This window comes from Opisthocomus hoazin, chromosome 9 (genome assembly GCF_030867145.1).
Source record: "Opisthocomus hoazin isolate bOpiHoa1 chromosome 9, bOpiHoa1.hap1, whole genome shotgun sequence".
Classification (NCBI taxonomy): Eukaryota; Metazoa; Chordata; class Aves; order Opisthocomiformes; family Opisthocomidae; genus Opisthocomus; species Opisthocomus hoazin.
This window is the reverse complement of record NC_134422.1, coordinates 8,132,531-8,153,487: the sequence shown is the minus strand read 5'-3', so window position 1 is coordinate 8,153,487 and position 20,957 is coordinate 8,132,531. Positions and strand designations below refer to the sequence as shown.

General features: G+C 41.9%; 1 protein-coding gene across 11 annotated transcripts in view; it reads left to right on the top strand.

Moving 5' to 3' along the window:
• Nucleotides 1-293: 293 nt before the first annotated feature.
• The window catches only part of CCNT2 (cyclin T2), a 25,851-nt gene continuing 5,187 nt past the window's right edge, over nt 294-20,957 (top strand). For 2 of the 11 annotated variants that reach the window (XM_075431103.1, XM_075431105.1), the window contains exons 1-8: nt 316-511; nt 1,049-1,130; nt 8,824-8,952; nt 10,096-10,156; nt 11,275-11,337; nt 14,644-14,808; nt 17,664-17,709; nt 19,037-19,200. In XM_075431103.1, the coding sequence (XP_075287218.1) occupies nt 321-511; nt 1,049-1,130; nt 8,824-8,952; nt 10,096-10,156; nt 11,275-11,337; nt 14,644-14,808; nt 17,664-17,709; nt 19,037-19,200 (901 nt within the window). In that variant the 5' untranslated portion in view covers nt 316-320. Of the gene's footprint in view, nt 512-1,048; nt 1,131-8,823; nt 8,953-10,095; nt 10,157-11,274; nt 11,338-14,643; nt 14,809-14,837; nt 16,875-17,663; nt 18,026-19,036; nt 19,201-20,957 lie in introns of those variants that run through there. The other 9 variants (XM_075431106.1, XM_075431104.1, XR_012765092.1 and 6 more) reach the window with 9 other exon arrangements.

The following is a 20,957-nucleotide window of genomic DNA, read 5'->3' as shown; positions in this document are numbered from 1 at the left end:
AATGAAGAGGAGCGGCGGGCCGTCCCCTCCGGGCATCAGAGCCCCCCCTAGGGGCAGGCGCGGCAGGCGCGGCCCTTCCTCCCCGCGTCACATGGCGGGGGAGCGATGGCCGCCCGCTGCCGCCCCGTGGGCCACGTGACCCTCCCCAACCACCTCCTCCACCCAACCCCGCGCGGCCGCTCTTGCCGCGCGACTCTATGGTTCAGGGCGCATAGTGAGGGGGCCGGCCGCGCGCCGTGCCGCCAGCTCTCGCGAGAGCGGCCATGGAGGGGCCGGGCGCGGCGGGCGGGGCTGCGGAGGGAGGGGGCGGAGGAGGCGTCATGGCGGCGGCGGCCGGGCCCTCGTCGCGGGGCGGCGGCGTCGGCTCCTCGGCGGCGTCGCGCTGGTTCTTCAGCCGGGAGCAGCTGGAGAACACGCCGTCGCGGCGCTGCGGCGTGGAGGCCGACAAGGAGCTCTCGTACCGGCAGCAGGCGGCCAACCTCATCCAGGACATGGGCCAGCGCCTCAACGTGTATCCCAGTGGGGCCGCGGGCGGGCGGTGGGGGGGTCCCCGGTGCCGGCGGGGGCGCGGCCACCCCGCCGTGAGGGAGCCGGGGGGCGCGGGGAGGGGCCCGGCGGAGCCCCCGCTCCCCGCTCTTTGTCGCCGTGAGGCGGGGCGGGGGTCCGGGCGGGCCCCTCCGCCCCGGCTGCTGGCCCGTCGGACGGGCACCCCCTCTCCGGCGCTTCTCCAAACCGATGTGCTTTTGGAGAGCAGGGGGGGCAGAGGCTGACTGAAAACTCCAGCCCCCTGCTGAAACGGCTGGGGTCGGGGGGTGCGGCCCACCGCGGAGGGCTGGTCGGGTGGCTGGGCTGGTGCGGGAGCCGAGGGGAAGCTGACAGCGGCCGGGGCCCCGTCGGTACCGGCCGGGTTCCGAAGCGTCACCTCCGCGGTGCGTCCTCGGCCCAAGACGGGGCGTTGGACGCGGTGACTGACGGAGAAAGCGCATCGCTTTTGGTTGTCGTAAACAGTTTATTTAACGTGTCGTGTTTCCTTAATTTAACCTTCCAGATCTCAGCTTACCATAAATACTGCAATTGTTTACATGCACAGGTTTTATATGCATCATTCCTTCACCAAATTTAATCGAAATGTAAGTATGATTCTGTACGCGGTGATATCGTGCCTGCAGTTTTGGCAGTCTGACTGACAAGTGTTATATTCCTTTGCCAGATTGTAAAGTCTGGTCCCTTTACAGGAATTCTAGCTCCTTATCAGTGCTTTAGAACCAATAATGATACTTCTTTTCAACTTTGAATTATTCTAACTAGTGACAATCAGATTTTACCTTCTGCCAATTAAAAAAAAAATAGGCACCATCATCAAACACGTTTCAGATGCGCGAAGAATGCGTTTTGGTGTTTTGAGTCTGGCTGGTGCTGACGCGCTGTGGTTTGGCAGGCTGGTGTGCAGGAACACACGTTTTTCTTAATGAAGTCAGTGGTAGCGTGTCTGACAATTATAGCGTGGTTATGTGTGTATCCGTGTGGGTTATGTAGCTGTTCTTAAAAAACAGTGTAAATTCATTTAACTAGTCTAGTCTTAAGCAGCTTGATGATAAGTCACGTTAGATGAGAAAAATCTTTAAATCTGATGAGAAAATGCCGCCTCTGTTTCAACAAATGAACTGAGCGTGCTGAATCTGAATATGGAGTGTGTTAGGAGGAACTGAATCATCTTGTACCCTCTGTAGCTGAGTGGTTTTCTAGCAGGTATGGAGCTGCAGATCCCAACTGGAAAATTTTAATGCTTTTTCATGTCCGGTGTAGTTGGAAAAATAGTAATATTCCAGGTATTTTTGTGTTTTGGTTTTTTTGAAGTACTTTGTATCAATATCAACTTTGCAAGAACAATTAATAGTTGTGGTGGTATATCACTAATTGGCAAGGATGAGTTTTCTCAGCTCTTGGGATTTCAGGTTAAACTGAACAGATTGAGACTGACAGATGTTACAGTCTTGACCAGAGCAGAGCTTGGTCCACCAAGGGGTAGAATCTTGCAGACCTTGCGCTGTCTGAAATTTGGGCAAGTACGCAGTGGGTTACAGTGTTAGTGGGTTTGTTTCCCATTGCTGGCTGAGCAGATGGACACCTTATTTGGTGTTTCTTGGGCAAGAAATACGGATTAGTTTGTAGGTACATTTCAGAAGTGTATTTAATTCTTTTTGTGCAAATCTGAGGTAAATTCAATCTTGCAGCAATTTTGTTACCAGAACTGCAGTGGGTTACAGATCCTTTTGTAATAAAACCTTAAGTGTTTAAGTGCAGCCTGAGCTAAGCATGCATAAGCCTGAAACACTTTAACCAAAAGAAATATATAATGTAGGTGGTTGCTTATGTAGTGATAGAGAGTTTTGTATTGAATGGATGTACATATAAATCCAAATGTACTTCCCTAAAACAGTTTTCTAGTTCTACAGCAAGAATAGCACACGTGAGAATCAAGTTTTGTGGTGGAATATGCCCTTTGAAGGTGTTGCTGTGACACACCGAGTGAAGGCAGTGGAACAGTTGTTCCATCCCCTCCATGTAGCTGCCCACGTAGCAGTAACCTGTAGAAGCTAGGTGAAGAGGAGCTGGTGAGGCATCCAAAGTTTTCTGTGGCCGTGGATGGTTTGTGGACTCGTTAAACTAGGCAGCGCTGCTTGGAACAGAGAGGTTCCTCTGTGCAGAGCTGCTGTAGCTGGGGCCTGAGTTGTATACATCGCCCGTGAGATTACTGTTCCTGCTGTCGTCTGGTAGTCTAGGAGAGAGTTAGGTAGCAAGAGGCTTTGGCTGCCGTGTTTGGGTTTTCGCTGCACACTGGAAAATGCTGGTCACTTGGAACTGGAAGCACAGTAGCATTTGGGTATATAGTGCCCTTGTTACAAAAACTATGCCTGAAGTTATATTTATGAATCTTAAAATTCACAAGTAAGCCATGTAAGGGCTGAATGCCATGGAAACTGCAACTGTTACAGTAGGGGGAAGTGTATTGTTAAATTAATTCTCAGGTAATGGTATTCAAATAAAAGTTAAAGGCAGCTGCACTGCAAGTTAGCACTCCGTAATATTGATTCCTGCTGAATTACTTTCTGTAGTTCTTAATAAGCGTATGGCCAGACAGCAGCTCTGGGTGTGTACTGAAGGGAAAATGCATTTTCATATGTATTTTCCTATAGGGCAAAAGGGGTGTTCTCAGGGTGAATGTGAGTCACTTTTAAAATACTCCCAAACCATCTGGCAAGTTCTCTGTAGAGAAAGCAAAAGCCAAGAACTGTAATAAATACTTAATATCAAATCTGCAGAGTACTTGGCAAGCTAAAAAATGTAACAATATTCATCCACTGCAAGAGGAAACTAACTCTTAGAAATTAAATAGTAAGATGCTGGCAGTATTGCAGCTAAGACCTAGCTAAAATTTTCTACAGTATATGGAGTATATCTCTAGTATTTCTTTGTTCTGTGCATGTTGTGGTGTTTATCCATGGCAAGAAGGAATCTGAAGGCTGGGGCTAGAAAATTAGGTGGCCATTAGTCAGAATGCCTTATGATCTCCAGCTGAAAAAATGTAGCTTTTGTTTTCTTGCTTTATTGGTAGGTTAGTGGTTTTAGTCAAGTAATAAACACTTGCATATTTGTCGTCATGTATAATTGCTGGGCTGTACAAATACACATGTATGTCTTGCTTCCAAGTCACGTGCGCTTAATTGTTAATAAGCAGGTCTTCTAGTGGAAGCTCATTTACTGAATAGCTATTGTCTTCAGGTTTGTTTTTTTCTTTAATAGAAGTTACTGCTAAACAGCTTTACAGGCTTTCAAGAGTCAGCTGTGAATAGGGAACAAAATCCACAGTAGTATCTTCAGTCAGTAGAGCCACAAGAGTGGCACACACCAGTTAATGTAGTCTTGGTTCATTTTGAATGTATTACACTTACTGCTCTAATGGCCAAATATCCCTATTTTTGTGAAGTTACTGTGGGCTAGTAAGCCACTTTTGAATTGGATTATCTACAAAATACATACGTTTAGGTGCAAAGAAGAATCTACTGAGGTTTTGATGTTGCAGTCAAAGCCAGTTAAGACCTTGCAAGGTTGCTGTGCCCCAGTCATAGAGTGGAAACTTGATGTACCAATTCTGGTAAAGCAGAATTGGATGCTCTTTCTACTAATTTTCCCTTGCCATGCAAATGACATTTCAGGAACTAATATGAATCTCCTCAGCAGTAGTACAAATTGTTCTTTCTATGTTGCTGTTGACCAGGGCGTGGTAACTTTGGTTTGCTGAGTATAAGGTTAGTCAGTGCTAATATTGGGGTAGGGAGGGAGCTTGCTGGCGTTTTGTAGGAAATAGTAGCCTGACTTTATCGTTTAAAGTATCTTGAAAATCAAAATTCTCCTGTAAATACTGTTTCTGTAGTACTTAGTGTGTTTGATATTATTATATAGAAAATACCTCTTTTAGAGGCTTATTCTTCAGCATACTGTGATTTGAAGAACAGTGAAGGGGGAAAAATCCTTGGTATGCTGGAAATGAGGGGTAAGGCATCCAAATGGTAGCTGTATTTTTAAATATAATCCCTAGAAATGCTATGTGGAATACCAAACAAGCAGTTGAAAATATGTTTGATGATGTCAAGGTTTTTTTTGTGTGACACGCAGTGGAACATAGTAAAGTGCTTAAAGAAGTCTGCAGGAGGATTTTTTTCCCTGAAGCGCAAGGTAGGTGAGTTGTGTTTCCCATCCCTCTGTCTTCACTGCCTGTCTCTTGGCCCCGTCCAAACTGCAGTATCAAACAGTTGACTTTGCAGTTATGCAAAGTTCTTAAAACTTTCATAATAGCCACCAAGCTTCAGCGAGGCTGTTTTGGGCACTTCAGTTCTGTTTTTAATCTTGCAGTTTAACCTATTTGCTGTTTTTATGCAGTGTGAGCTCCTGGTTATAATAAAAAAAAGCCTTGCAACTCTTTGTGTTAGCACCTGAAAAAGCTCTGTTGTAGAGTGGAATCGCTTAACGTCTTAAGCTAATTTGTGTGAAGTCTAAACTGATGCTGACATGAAAAGGGAGAGGGAGTTCTCAGAAAAGCTGCGTGTATGTATGCTGAGATTGTTCCAAATGCCTGGACACTGTTTTTACAATATGTCTTGTGCTTGTTAAGTGAAAAAGGACTTGTACCACCTTTACCAATAAAACTTGCTGCATGATGCTCTGTGACTGTTGCAATAAGGCTCTTGCATTTTGGTTTGTCTGTTTCAGTGGGACTTGGCTTCCGAGATTCTCAGCTATTACAAAAATGGGATGTCATTTCACAAATCACTTGTGTTCTTCTGAAGATATTTCTCAAAGACTTAAAGAAGTTATCTGCCATGCACCCAAAATATTCTTTATTTCATTTGTTTTATATTAAATGAAGATGTTTATATGTAGGAATCTTTGTCAAGTTTGAGTCTTTAATTTTGCTTTTTTGTTCTACTTTGCTTTTTCTGCCATTTTTGAGAATTGAAAATGAATGAAAGCGATTCAGTAACTTTGCCAGTTATATACTTAGCAGGGTGTGTCGTCTTCACTGAAGACTGTATGCATGCGAAGCCTGAAATTTTATTAGGATGTCTATTTTCCTGAATAAATACCAAGGGAGACACAAATACTGACCTACTCTAAACTGGGAATGAGCGCCCTAGTCCTAGACAAGACAAATTCTTTGGCCAGAAGCCACCATTTCTTTTTGAACAAAATGGATAATTGGGGTGTATGTAGATTTCTGATGAACCAGAGTTAAATGCCAGTTAATCAGTTTGACTTAAATCAGCCTCTGGAACTGTGTTTTATGTAAGGTCTTGGAGATCAGGATTTGTGTGGAGACTTCTTGGCCAGAACTGATCTGTTTCAGTAAATTAGAAGATATCCTGAAGTCAGCCTGCTGAAGAAGGTGCTTTTTTTGGAATGAAGTAAAACTTCAGTGCAGTCAGGCATAGAATAATAGTGAGTGAGAATTTGCTGATGAGATAGTTGTGCGGTTATTGGTGACTTGGTTCAAAAAATGTCTCCATGAAATATAAACATTTTCATTCGTGGTAGTTGTCAGCAGTTGTTTTTTCAGAAAGGTAAATTGTGAAAACTCCATGTACATGCAACTACACCCACAAACTGCGTGGAAAGGTACCTTTGTGTTAGCGTGTATTTCAATTAAACTTTTAGACGAAGCTAGAAGAACTGTAAGGTCTGAGCGCAGGTGCTTGGGGATAAGTGTGTGATGCCTGGCGGGGATGGTAAGGCTTAGAGAGAGGGGAAGAACATCAGGCAGCAACAGTTCATTCCTCACAGTGCAGTTGCTTTTGTTCTTTTTCAGCCCAGCAGTAAGGCACTGCTACAGGTTACTGACTGAGTAGCTGTCTGGAGTCTTTCTAACTTAAAAAAAAAAGGGGGGGGGGGGCAATTGTGTGATCCTGGGGAGATGGAAAGGATCTTCTACTTATTTTTCATTGAAGCTTCTTCCCATCATCCATTCTATTTCTGATTCTATACACTTCATGACTTGACTTTTCCTTCCTCAGTGACTTCACTACGTTGAGTCTTAGTTTTCAATCTGTGATGGTCTACCTCATTGTATTCTTTTTCCTAAGTAAAAACTAAAAACAGTTCTAGTCCCTCTGGTGTCCTCATTAATACCTCCCTGTTTCTGTCCAACGTCTTCTTGTCAAACTTCTTTCTTCATAGCTCTGTTGATTCTTAAACATTCCCAATTTCCTTCTCACTCATTCGTGTTCCTCTGGCTTCCTGGCCCTGTCTGCTAATCTGGCTTTTCCCAGAAGCTCAGGATTATATCTGAGAACATAGTCCTTCCCCTTAGGCTTGCCCTGGTGTGGAAGGGGCCAGCCTCAGACCCCTTCCTCGGTTATGCCTACCCTAAATCACTGAAGCACGCTGGGGAGAGCTTAGCACAGGGCTTGTATGGATGAAACCACCGTAGACGAGAGAGGTTTGCCTGGGTGCATGCGTTACTGGGCAGGAGCACAGTTTGTCTCCTCCATAGAATGTCTTCATATGGCATGCCTGTGTTGGGTTATACGTGTGCGTGGTGCTGTACATCTTCTGGCACTTCAGAGCTGTGGATACTCTAGCTTTCTGAACTCCACAAAGTCTTTGCTTCACATTTAGTGTTTAAAAGTTTTATCTGCCAGCTTAAGTGAGACATATTACAAGTAGTATGTCTTTAGCCAAGAATTTCAAATCATTACTTCAAGCAATGTGTGTAGGAACTTCTCAAAAATCATCAGAAGTCTTAAATGATGGTGTTAATATGGCCTTGTTCAGCAACACCTGGCTTCAGGGTTTTATTTCATGCATTTGTAAGGCTCGGGTTACGAGCTTCTTAAAAAGAAAGTAGTTCTTTTGTCTTCTTTGTGGAAGAACTTGCTCCCTGTGACTTATTTTGGGTGGTTTGGGTTTTTTTGGAATACTAGATTTCTTCATGGCACATTTCTGTGCATCAAAGGGTATCACTTTCCCAGGGTGTCGTTTTTCCTCAAGTCTGCCAACTTCCAAGTTTTTCTTAAGATCCAAGTGGACATTTCAAAGGAATTTAAGGAGGCAAAAAGTACTCGCTCGATACATTTGAAAGCTCCTGAAATGTAATGGGTAATCACCTAAATGTTTGATTCTAATTAGTTCGTTGCAGTTATTCATATATTGTGAATTTTTATACCAAATGTTTCTTTTTGGCATAACGAATGGCTGCTTGCTGACCAAAAAAAAAGCAAACCTCACTTCAGGGGAGGAGTATGGCTGCTATTCAGTTCATTCAGTCTGGTTCTACTTGGGCGTTGAATGAGAAATCCAATACCTGCACTGCTTGTACCATGCATTCATTAAATACTCAACAAGCAGCTATTTCAGTCTCTGAATAAATGCTTTATACTGACTATATTTTAACCAATTCAATCTGCTCATGTCTATGTGAAGATTATTACTGTCATTTTAATTCCTGTTTAACATGGGCGACTTTTGCATACAAAGAGGACCCTGATTCTTCCAAGTCGTTTATGGATAGCTGTGTTCTGTATGTGTATGCACCAGTCATTCCAGCTGACAGCTGGGCATCAGAACTTGACTTCACAGCTAACTCGTAGGTGATGCGGAACTGCTGGCACCTGGAGTATTATAAAAGTTTTCATCGTTAAATGTAATTTGTAGTCTTTACTAACTGCTGATGTAACTGCTGTTTTGTGAATCTCTGTGCTTTGTTCTCCAGATGCTGCTGGGTACATAGTGAAGTTTCTAAGAGTAAGCTTTTACTTACACAACCTGTATTTATATAACACGCTGTTTTCCGCAAAGTTCTCAGCAAAGTTTCTTGCTTTTTAGGAGAATCAGATACTAGCAGAACTTGTGATCAATTGTTTTGACTTTGACTGAAAAGATGGTGTAATGGCTCACTACTGTGCAAGAAATAAAATGAACTTTCTCACAAATTGTATTTAACTTGAAACAGCCTGTTCTAGTGTGACTAAATCTTCAGGACTGAGTCTATTCTTTGTATGTTGAACTAGAATTAGTTTGACCTCAGACATCTTACTCACAAATGTAATTTAGCATTTATGCTACTCCTTCGGTGTGCTGCTGAGAGGATTACATCAGTTATAAAACATGACTAGTTATTTTTTGTTGTCTTGCGTGACTTCAGAACTGTTTAAAGGAAAAATCCAACTTTTTAAACCTGCCCTAATTACCAGTTTAGACTCTCCGTTAAACATTGAAGTCCTACTTGTAAAAAGTTTAAAAAAATACATATATGTTTTTCTTCTTCAGATAATATCTCCTACGGCATTGTTTTTGGCTGCAAAAGTGGAAGAACAGCCACGGAAACTTGAACATGTTATTAAAGTAGCACATGCCTGTCTTCATCCTCAAGAGCCACAACTGGATACAAAGAGTGATGTAGGTGGAAGTCACAGTTTTAAAGATAATCAGATGACTCTTCATCTAACAATCTGTTAGATTGTCTTGACTGAATTATTGCTGTCTGCAAACTAGAAAAAAACCTTTTGTTTTTACACCATTTAAGTCTTTTGTATTACTTAGTATAACTTATTAAAAATTCAAGTATTTGTTTTATGAAACTTGAAGAGATTGCTCCTCTTGAACTTGCCTTACTGTTAAGACTTCTACATGTATAGTAGAAGGCTAGACCTTAAATAAGAGGTTTCATGCGTGGTTCTGTGAGTTACACAGTTGGTGCAGAGGGGAGTTCAGGACACTGGCTGGTGAGTCTTTCTCAGCCAGGGGCTCACTGTGCACCGCTGCCTACATTCTGTTCTAAAGGATGCGATACAGTTGTCAGCCGCTGCCTCTGCTGTGCATTGGTCTTCTTTTCATTTGCCAAAGTTTGTACAGCTTCCATTTACTTTATAGTTCACGTTTTCTTTCCTGAGATGAGTCTTCCTGAAACCAAACACACGAGGAAATATGGTGGAAATGCCCCAGAGCTGTTCTGCTAGAAGGTCAGACTGAGCTAGTTATGCCCTGATGGACCTCAGCTGATGTCTAAAACTACTTGAGCACTTTTTCTATGCTTCCAGTTCTTGGAATGACGCATGGAGGTGTGTGTGTGTGTATATATATACACACATATATATGTATACACACACATTTGAGGCTGCAAGCTTCAGCTAGCTTAACATGGGCTAGCTGAGTATCTACAGCTATATTTTAAAGTACTTGTGAAATGGATTATCTGCCTAGAGATATTTGAGTTGATACAGCACTGGCAAGCCCTCATAATTCTTATAGCATCCCCCTCCCTTCTCCCAAAAATGTTTTGCTGGAATAGGTTATATGAGATCCAGACGAAGTAAATCTTGCTGTGAGAGATGGTTCGGCTGGTGTGACTGAATTTGCAGTGATGCTTACACGGGCAGAAGAAAGTATTGCCACAGTGAAGTGTTCCGAGTTGTCAGTGCAAACTGGCTTGGGCAGTAGTCTTAACTTGTGTTGCTAATACCTATTCACATAGGAAGTGTATGATTAAAATTTTGAGACAATAGATAGCTACGTCTTGACCTGTTTGCTTATTTGTTTCAGGCATACCTTCAGCAAGCCCAAGAGCTGGTTATACTTGAAACAATAATGCTTCAAACTTTAGGTATGTCTTTCTACATCTCTCCTGTGCAGCCAGCTTTCCGTGAAGAAGTAATGGGACCCAAGTAACTGGATTTTTGATGTGCTATTGGTACACTGGAATTTTACTGGTTTTGTATACAACTTCTGACCTGTGAATGTAGCATTTGTGTATTGGCAGTTGTGTTCACTTTGGGGGGAAAAAAGGCATATCTATACCTGCGAAATAGGTGTCTGTGACAGTTTGATGGGGTAGAAATGTGTACCCTTTACTCCAGAGTAGTGACCACGTTGATATGCCTTTGTATAAGGTGACGTGTTGTACTAGGTTAGCTACGTATGTGTTCTGAAACAACTGGAAAGAGCTGTATACCAAGTGCTCTTCGACATTTTGCCTTTTAGCAGAAGAACATGATGTAAGTGAGCAGGGTTACTACCTCTGAACATCACAGGTCATGGTGTGACCACTTAATGGATTCAGGTCATTCCAAAATTTGAAATGGAGTGTTCCGATAAGAAACTCTTTTGACTTTAAAGTAACATAAATAGAGACAGTTGCAGCTGGCGGGCCTGAGAACACTGACTTAAATATTCTTAAATACCGCTTTGAATATATATTTTTTTCAAAAAAAAAGCTAAAAGTAGTGACCTAATTCTTAAAATAGGTTAATAAACAATGAAAGGTTTCTTAAGTCACTGATCTAGAAATTGACTTAATTTGTAATTTCATAGCTGCAGCATGTTTAAAGTCCAGAAATCACAAAATACCAATGAATGAAGTGTGCGTGCACACACATGTATTTCAGTGTATCTGTGATATAGCCATTGCTGACTGATTAATGTACTAGAAATTGTTTGGATATGTTCAACTTCAAAAATATGGTAACTTCCCAGGTTATATATGTATATATAGGATTGGAGAGTACTGAAGGAGTGTTTTACTAATTGATCTTGAAGCGGCCATACCACCTACCATTCGAAAGTATGAAAAGGTGCAGAGTAAAAGGTGGTTAAATATTGTTACTTGATCTGCAGTGCAGAAGTTTAGCAAGCATTTTAGGTCTGTGGGGAAACAAAGGGGTTTGATTTTTTTATTTTACAGATGCAAATGTATAACTCTAAAATGTATTCGTAACTCTTCAGGTTTTGAGATTACCATTGAACATCCACACACAGATGTTGTGAAATGTACGCAATTAGTGAGAGGTCAGTGACTTTTAACCGCTTCTGTAAGTCCTTTTTTACCTTTCTAGTAAAATTGAAGGTGATGCTATTTGTCTGATATGATCTTCACCATCTGTTATCCAAAGAGTTTGTCTAAAACTAATTATGAAAAGCTTGATCTTAACCTTTAGAGTTCGATAGAGTCCAGTTCTGTGTCCTTCATAATTTTTTTTTGCTTTCTTACTAGCTTTGATCTTAATAATGTCTGTTCCATGTTTTCTCAAATAACAGAAGCAGTTAGTAGTTGAAAACTGAACAGCCAACTACTTAGTGTTGTTCTGGGTTGATTATTTTCACTCTGAAGTAGTTTCACCAAATGAAGCTTACTCTGTGTGTTGGTTGAAGTCTCATGCTAGCTTTCTGTCTTAGCAAATCTTCTTAGGTAATGAACTGAGGGATTAAGAGAGTGCATAGCAGGTCTGCTGTCACATGCAAATACCTCAAATGTGACTAATTGTTTTTCTGGAGCAGGGTGTACTTCCTTGTTTTGGATGGTAGCACAAAACCCCAAACCTGCTGTTAAACAATCAGATCCTCTAACTTGTATGCAGCTCATTAATGTGACTCTGGCCAGAAACCTGGTTTGTTCTTTAATATTTTTAGTGGAGTTTTGGCACATCTTCTTTCATTCTTAAATTGGTTTGGAGCTTTAATAAAAGAAAAAAAAATCCTCTCATAAGGTGGAAGATGAAAAAAATTAGGAATCAGTTGTAAAAGCACCTAAAATAAGCTTTTCACTTTAATTATGCTCCTTAATTAAAAAGTGTTTGGAAATTATAAGGCCATAGTTGTTAGTATTTAGTCGCTAGCTGGTTTTGCAGTGAAAAATGCAAAGTTAAGTGCGTCAAAATTTTTGGGGTTTTTTTCTCTGTAAAATATAGGAAAGTTAGGTACAACTCTAATCATGTTAACTAGACCTGTTCTGTAGTAACTCTAGAATTGAAGTTGTCCTTTGAGGGACTAGTATTTCTCATTTAAAGTAGCTTACTGGTGTAGGGTCTTCAGAGTTTGAGCCTGAGCAGGACTGGTGCTGTAACTTGTCTGCATACAAAATAGCTTTATTGCTGTTCTTGCTGTAACGTAATGATTCGTTCCTTTCTGTCCCACTTTGGTTGTGACTCGGTGCGTAAGTCTAATTGCACCTCAAGTCTCAATAGTCTGCATCAGCAGCTCTGTAGGGTTTTGCTTTGGATTTTCCTAGCTGTTGGTCAATATAAATGTGAGCACATATTTCACTGTTTTGTGTGAGCCCCTGCACTTCTGCTGGGTGTTTGGGGCTGTGGGGAGGGGTGGCAGGCAGTATTGTAGCTGCATCAGGATTTCCACATTAGCAAGTGAGCCTACAAGAAGAAAGGCATGCTGCTACACAAACTTTATTTCCTTTAGTCGAGGGTAGATGCCACTCTAAGACAGTTCAGCATTTTCCTTTGTGTTTTGTATGCTACTTTTGTGTACTGACAAAATTCATACATTGAAGATACATGCTAATTTTTAAGTTTCAAATTTTAAAGCTAGTATTTAAAGTCAGCGCTGTTTAGGGAAACGCTCAGAATTCTCGGATTATACCAAGTCTTGAAATCTGAAGGCTGCAGTGAGGGCTGAAAATTCATGTACCTCAAGGACTGGTGCAAAGTGAATGTAACATATCTGATGCTTGAAAACTTACTCACTGGAGTAGGTGTGCTCCTCAGTACAGGTGTAAGCAAATGGCATTCTTGTCAGCATATGCCCCTCCTAGGGGTGGTATAGGCTGTGAACACAAGACTCAAGTACTTCATATTAAAAAAAAAAAAAAAAAAAAAAAAAACACCAACAAATTAATGCATAAATTAAAAACATTGATCATGAAATATGTAGTCATGCATGCAAGTCAAGCAAGTAGAGAATAATTGCCGTGGAACACTGGCCTAATGTGTTGAGTGAATAAAGAAGATGGGCTTGTGGGCACAGTGATACATCTTCAGAGATGCGGTGGTATGATTTGAGTTCTCTCAACATTTATTTATTGGACAGTGTGTTGTTTTACTGTGAAGAGGTGCAACACTTAGATAGCAAGTCCTGAAGCTTTCAAAATGTATCTAAGACTTGTCAGTGTTAAACCTTTAGCGCTAAAGGGATTGACTGGGAAGTTAAAGAAATACAAGGTTGCTTCATCCAGTTCTGGTAACCTCTTCTTGGACAAAAAACACTGCTTCAGAAGGCAGAGATACCTTTTTATTAAAGGTGATTAACTTATCCAAGACTGTTGTGATTAAAACCTCCAACTGTATGTTTGGGGAGAGAAAGAAGGGAGGAATATAATGTGGCTGACTATTTAGCTATCAAAAGAGGCAACAAAGTTAGCTGAGGTATGCAAGTGTACCTAAGGTGTTGGCTTAGCATGCGTGCACTGAATCACCATGTGGTGAGAAGATGCCCTTTTGCTGGCTAAACTGAAGTGGCTGAGAGGGTGGCTGATTCTCTATAGCACTTTTTGTTGTGTTGCATCCAGAGTAATGTGCTTTATGCTGTCACTGTAACCTGTATTAAACTGCAAGCTACCCCCTTTAAAAGCAAAATTAAAAAACAAAATAGAGAAACAGGTTCTGTTGATGCTCAAAAAATTGAGCCAAGTCCGTTATCAGGAGACATACCAGAATCAATTGCTGGAAGCTGAAAATAAACTAGTAAGTGGGAACTGGTGCAAATAAACACAATTGCTCCACCGTACAACTAGAGAAAAAGTTGAATTCTTCATCTCTAAGATTGAAAGCCTTTCTGAAGGTATTATTAGACAACACAGATCATTATAGATAAGGAGTGACTGGATGGATACATAATGACGCATGATGTTCAGTCATAAGGTGTCTGATTATTCCTTCTGGCTTTCAGAGATTTGTGGGTTGATGAAATTGTTCCATCTTTACAGTTTGGTCAGTATAGTAGACAAGGAAAATGGTGTGGGCTTAGTCTTTTTTCTGCACCATTCTTCCTCAGTGTCAAGAGACTGAGAAGAGGAGACAGGACCATCATTCCTTAGGATCCCACAGGTCCTCTAAGGAATCTGAAGGCAGTGGATCTGTGAAGGCATGTCAGCAAGCATCAGTGCCCGTTCCAAGGATGCTCCGGTACTGAAGAGAGAAGAAAAGGGGAGGGGGGGATCAAAAAATACACCAACAAAAACTGTTCTGGTGTCAAGCTACCTTACTGGCTTCAATGCTGGTTGAACGATCAGCACTGAAACTGTCCTAGTGCCAAGACCATGACATGGTTGTATTAAGCACTGGTGGAAAATCAATCTGTTCCCAGCCTGCTTCTGGTGGAACTTGAAGGGGAGGAATCCGTATCCTCATCTCCATCTTGGGAAGTCTTCAGTCATTCCTTTTTGTGTGTTGCTACACAACCTTCTTTTGGAACTGAAGATCGGATCCCAAGGATTTCTAGGATTGTTCTCGCTACTCTGCAGGTTATCAGGTATCTTGAACACCCATGATCCTTACTGATCTTTTGTGGAAATTGCACTGTCAGATTCTTCAGACGTACCATAGTATCTGTGTGCGCAGGTGCCGTTGGGTAAATCAGGCTGATAAAGACAAAATCAGCAGAAGAGGAGATGAAAATGAATCTGCTTTTCCAGAAGGTATTCTTATGAGGAGAATTTAAATCTCAGTACACTAAGTGGTGTGGAAAGACAAACACCAGCCACACTCCAGCACTACTGTAGGTGGCCTTCACATTCTGAAGTTTCACCTCGGGCTTTTACAGGGCTGTTCCCGAGGTTTAAATGCTTTCAAGAAAGTAAAGCCACCAGGACTGCTCAGACCTGAATGTCTACGCCATGGCCTCCTCCAGCCCTTTCCCGATACAACAGGCATCCACCAGCATACCATTCGGAGCCTGTGGCTTTTGTCCTTTTGCCCAGGACTTCAGCAAGCTTTCTCTCTTCTGATGTTGACTGGCTTATCTGCAGTCTCCCCTCTCTGGGGAGTGCTTACCCGTGTTCTCGGGGTCCTAGGCATGGCCAGCTACCACCCTCCATTTTCACCATTATCTCAAAACCCAAGATAACCTAGTGTTGAAGAAAAGACTCGGGTATCTTGGAATTACAACCAGGTGCATCGTGTGGCTGTGCCCAATAAAAACCATTTTGGTTTCCAGTAGGGAGTTTCCCGGAGACAGTAGCCTTCTGGAAGGTGTGTCAGACAACAAGTCCCATTTCAAAATCTTGATTACTACTTTAGCAATCCCCTGCCTTATGGTTGCTTCTGCAGCAGCGAGACAGGGTGGGTGTTTTAAATCACTCCTGAATGATAAAGTCTAAAACTGATTGTTAATGGCTGGCATCATAGTCATCAGTCCTGTGACTCGTGGGTTTGGACAGAGAAGCTCCGCTGGCTTGTTTTAGCCTCTGCTTCAAGATTATTTTAATTTGGAGATGCCCTTTCCACTGCTATAAGGGAAATAACTCACCAAAATAATAGGAACCAAATTCTTTAGCTCTAATTTTAGTGATGGATTCTACTAAACCAAAGCTGTCCTAAATGTAAGAGGAGAGTTTGGGACAGGTGTTCTCAGTTGGGCCTTGTGTTACCATCGGCTTTAGTTGTGAGCTGAAATTTCTTGCTGGTTTTGGCAATGATGATTAGTTGTAAGTAAGTGGAAACAGTGTCTTACTGTTTGTAGTATGGGTAAGGTATTTAGCACGTTAATTTTTGATGGAGGCTAAAACGTGTGTTTCAAGATGTGATTCTTTTCTTCCAGGTATGTGTTTTGATTTACTCAACTTTCAAGCTGATGTTAAGTAGAAGTTTTCTGGCATCTGCTGTTCTTCCTTGTTCAAAAGGGACATTTCAGTGAGAGTAGAGATGCTTCTTGGTCCGGTGTCTTAATTCAAATGTGTTGTAACTTTACAGAATATAGAAATCATTGAAGATCCTTTAAACATCACTTTGATGAAAAACGAAGAGCAAGACATCAATTTCAGTCTTACTCAGCCGTTCTGCATTTTCCTTTGTTTTGCTATGATAGTCTCATTTCACTTTTTTGATAATACTGCCTTACATTTTTTTGATGGGAGGGAAGGGAAAAGGTTGAACTCCATGGTTATCTGGCATGCAATTATCATTATAGTTTGCAAACTAAATATTGTAGTATAACACTGTCACATTGTCAGTTCACCTTTTGATTATTATGGATTGGTAGAATTTGTGTGTTCGTCTCAGATGATGGTACTGCCCGGCTGTGTACCATAAAGACAAATCTGATTTATACCCCTCAGCAATCATTAGAAGTCGAGTTAAATCACATATTTAATATGCTTTTTAAATTAAATACGAAAAGCCATTGCGGTCTTTCTCAAACTTTGTGGAAAGAGTATTAAAAGTTGAACGATATTCCCTTTGACATAAAATTCAACACTACGCTTTCTGCAGGTAGCACTGATTTCAAGTGGTAGTCTCAAAGTAAGAATTCAATGAAGGCTGCATTCACTCTTCGGTTAAAACCATTGTGCCCAGCTATTCCATTATATGCATGTTACAGTAAGTTCTCCTGCTTGAGTGAGGAGCGTTGGGGCTTCACTGGTATGGGTTGGTGCTAGGTGGCTGTAATGGCCCAAGTGGTTAGCTTCTCGTTTCTGCCACGTTGCAGTCTTGGGTGGGTTTTTTCCCTGACTGTAACTAAAATGAAGTTGTTTATTTCTTATCGAAGCTCTGCCATAGGTTTAACAAATGTGGAACAAAATGTTACGAGTACGGTGCTCTTAATCAGAGGGAGCAGAAAACTCTTAATTTTTTTACGATCTAGCTCAGGAGCTTTCTGTGTTGTAGGGCTTTGGGAGAGAGTTGTGGCTGGTTTTGGGGAGGTGCTGGGGGGTGGGGTGGGCACTCTCCAGCTGTCCTGCCACGCTCTTCTCCAGGAGCAGAACTTTGCACAGTGCTGCAAACTGGTTTTTGCCCGCTGCCGTGCTACAGCGCAGGGTTATGCTGGGGCTCGTTGGGGAGGGGAGGCAGCAGGTATCCCCAGGAGAGAGTGTGCTCGCGTGCGAGGCCTTCGCGGGGTAGATGGGCAGCGGGAAACCGGCCGGTGGGTTGTACGGGGGGTGGGGGGGGGGGGCAGTGAGTGGAACGGCTGGTCCAGCTACAGTTGCTGAATGTAATGGCCTCTTCTGCAGCCCGGAAAAGATTACTGCACAGGCGAGTTAGCTAAATGCCAGTCAGTTCTGTGGAAATACCAAGTGGTGCTCTTGGAAGGTAAAGCTGCTGTAATTTTGGAATGAACGGGACAAGTTGGTGCAGATCTTTAATCTCTCCGTTTTTCTTTTCTTACAGCAAGCAAGGATTTGGCACAGACATCCTATTTCATGGCTACCAACAGGTTGTTATCCTGAACCTCTTTGTTGCACTGTTGTAGCACACTATAGCTTCCTTTACTGCAGGGCCCCCTACACGTGTCTTGCCCTTGTTGCAGCAGGAGACTGGGCCATCTCCAGTGGTGGTACCTGCCCGCTTGCAGTGCGGTGTATTGTACAAGGGCCTGACGGCACAGAGGGGTTAAATGCACAATGAGAAGTGTAGTGGTGCTTTCTGATGACATTTTCTCGATTGTGAGTGCATAAGTCTAAAATTGGTAGCCTGAATAGCAGCTAAAGATTACAAAGAGCTAAACTTAACCTAGAAATTCGAGCATCTTGGTAAGTACAAAACTATTTTTAGTTTACACTTGTAGTTAATGGCAGTTTTAACTTTAAATATATTGATCCAATCTTAACTTATAAAATTGTAGCAGGCCTAAGATCTTTTCAACTAGCTGATTTTTCTTTTCAGATAGACTACTAGTAGTCCAGTGTTATTCCTTTCAGAAACAGCTCTTTAATCTTAACCTTGAGTTTTAAAACTTAAGTACTTAAATAAATTTAAAGCTGCTGGATGCCAAGTGGGAATTGTGTATACGTAGCCTGTTGTAGAAAGACGGAACTTGAGACCAGACTCTAGTCTTGATTTCTCGATGACTTCAATTTACTTCTTGCAAAACAACTTTGAGCTTTATTTAAGAGGATTATGTTATATGTAGATAGTTTTTAAGCAATGTCTGCTGCTGGTTAGAACTCTTCCAGCTAAGTATTTCTTGATAATTCCTTGATGGGCAAGGTTCTGTATTTGAAACAGCTGTTAAGAGAAGCTGTGATAAAGCAGCGAAACAGAACTGTTATCTTTGTGCTGCTGCCAGCTGGAAGCTGAAGGAGAGTTTGCAAAGATGTCAAATCCAGGCCAAGTGAAAGCTAAGCCCACAAGTATTGCACTTGGCCTCTGTGGAACTGTTGGGTACCTTCTTCTCATTGTCTCCTTCGGGGACTGCATAATCAGCTGTATGCTTTTTACTGTAAAGATTTAATTGACCATATTATACTACTTTTAGTACTTAAGTACAGTAGAATAACTGGTAAATTTATTTACTGTTCATCACACTTGTAATAGAAAAAGCAAATTAAACTTTTCTACCTGATAAATGCCCTGCCCTTTGTTTTCTTAAGGCTGTAAGATACCTTACGAACTGAATCAGAAAAACTGTTCCATGAACTAATGTTAAACTGCTGTTGCTTGACAGATGATCTGGTTCTGTGTGTTAATGGCTGATTTGTTTGGGTTTTCTGTTTTACATGTTTGATTTCCTTTGGTTCCTCATTACGAAATTTGTGCAACAGTCTTCACCTTACCACGTTCTGTCTTCAGTACAAGCCTACAGTGATAGCATGTGTGTGCATTCACTTGGCCTGCAAGTGGTCCAACTGGGAGATTCCAGTGTCAACTGATGGAAAACACTGGTGGGAATATGTAGATCCGTCGGTTACTCTAGAATTACTAGATGGTAAGTAATACTGCCTTTTCATATCTTGAAATTCAAGGGTTTATTAACGTAAAAATGGGAGCACAGTGTAGTAAGAGCTTTAAACCTAAAATGTGAAGTCAGTGAGACTTACACTGCATCCTTGGGCCAGAGAAAGCTATAGGAGAGGGGAGAACTTTGAAAGACAAAACTTACTTTCGAGGCCCTTTTCACTTCATCCTGTGGGCTGGGGTATCCACGTACCTTTTGTAGGCACAGGTTAGAATCTTGCATTTAAGTGCTTTCCAGAACCAGGAAAGAGATGGAGATGTACCAGTGCAAATCCATGCAGTCCTGATCATTTTATGTACGTCGCTGGTCCGGGTTTATGGCTTCACTGTCACGTAGACAACTGTTCTTAAGGCTGTACATAAAATTGCTGCATTTATGAAGGTAGTTCTATGTTAAAGACTTGGTGTAGCTTATAATACCTCAAACTCCTGTAAAATATTTTTTTCTCGTTAAATGGCTTTTTTCCGGAAGAAAGCATATACCTAGGAGGCTGTATACCTAGAAGTTTACTACCTTTTGAAATAGTACTTACCGCAGGGGAATCTGAATTTAGGGCCCACACACGCTACTGCAGCGGAGGTGGTGGCTTCTGGGGCTTTCAGATCCATGCATTGGACTTTGCTGTCAGCTCTAGGGTGAAACATTTGTTTCAGAGCAGTGGCGCAGGCCTCCAGGCTCAGTGTGGCCCACCATAGCCCCCCACAGCCTGCTTTTCTCCTCTGCCGAGCTTTGATTTCTTAATGGCAGTGTTGGGTTTTTTTGACAGTGGAAACTTGAGTACGTGTCATGTGAAGCACAGAATCAGATCGAGCTTGAAATTGCAAGTTCGAATGTCTGTCTTGGTAGGCTTCTTTAACTTGTATCTGTAGTTTCAAATACCACCCTGCCTTCCTTCTCACCTGGCTGGTGGTTTTGCGACTTTGGTAAGCATGCATCGTTTTGATTTTTAAAATCCCATGAGACATGTGGTGTGAGCTCACGGTGAACACCGCTTAATTCTTCACACGTTGATGGAGCTGGGGCGTGGAATAGGCCCGGGCAGACCAAAGTGCTGAGGCAGTTTTGCACTTAGGAGTAGCTTCGTTTGTAACTTGCTTGTTGGAGTTCTGGAGAAGCCAGTTCTTCCAGACCTGCAAGCGATCTACTTTTGCATTCGAATTCTGACTGTACCTAATTATTTTTAGCTTGTGAGTAAAATTACATTTCAGTGGAAAGTATTTCTATTTGCAGCTGACAAGCATAGAGACCTCCATTTCCTTGCGGACATGCCAATGACAAGGAGCTCGTGTTTTTCACACAGCCAACGACTTTGTCTTGAACACAAATTAATCAAAAACTATTGTTGAAAGCAGGGTGCTTCAGGGGGTCTGATGGTTTATGTTTTGTTCAGAGCTGTTGTTGGTCATTCCTGGAGTACGGTGGAATGACTGAAACAGCAACTTAGAAATTTAGACTTTAAAGGAAACTTAACTTCATACAGGAGGTGCCCAAGCTCAATGGCAAGTATGCTATGTTAGGAGCTATTGTTTGTGCAGATCTCTCTAGAAATTCTTGGTGTAACAAGTCCAGATTCTGCAAGACTGAAACTAAAATCTTCAATTCAAACCTGTTTTTCAGAATGCAGGTAGTGGTCAGAAGCCTGTCATAGTCAAATACTGTAGCTTTTTTTTGTTCAACACTTGTCTAACAAAAATTCTTTGTTAAATATAAATTCAACTCGTGCAGCC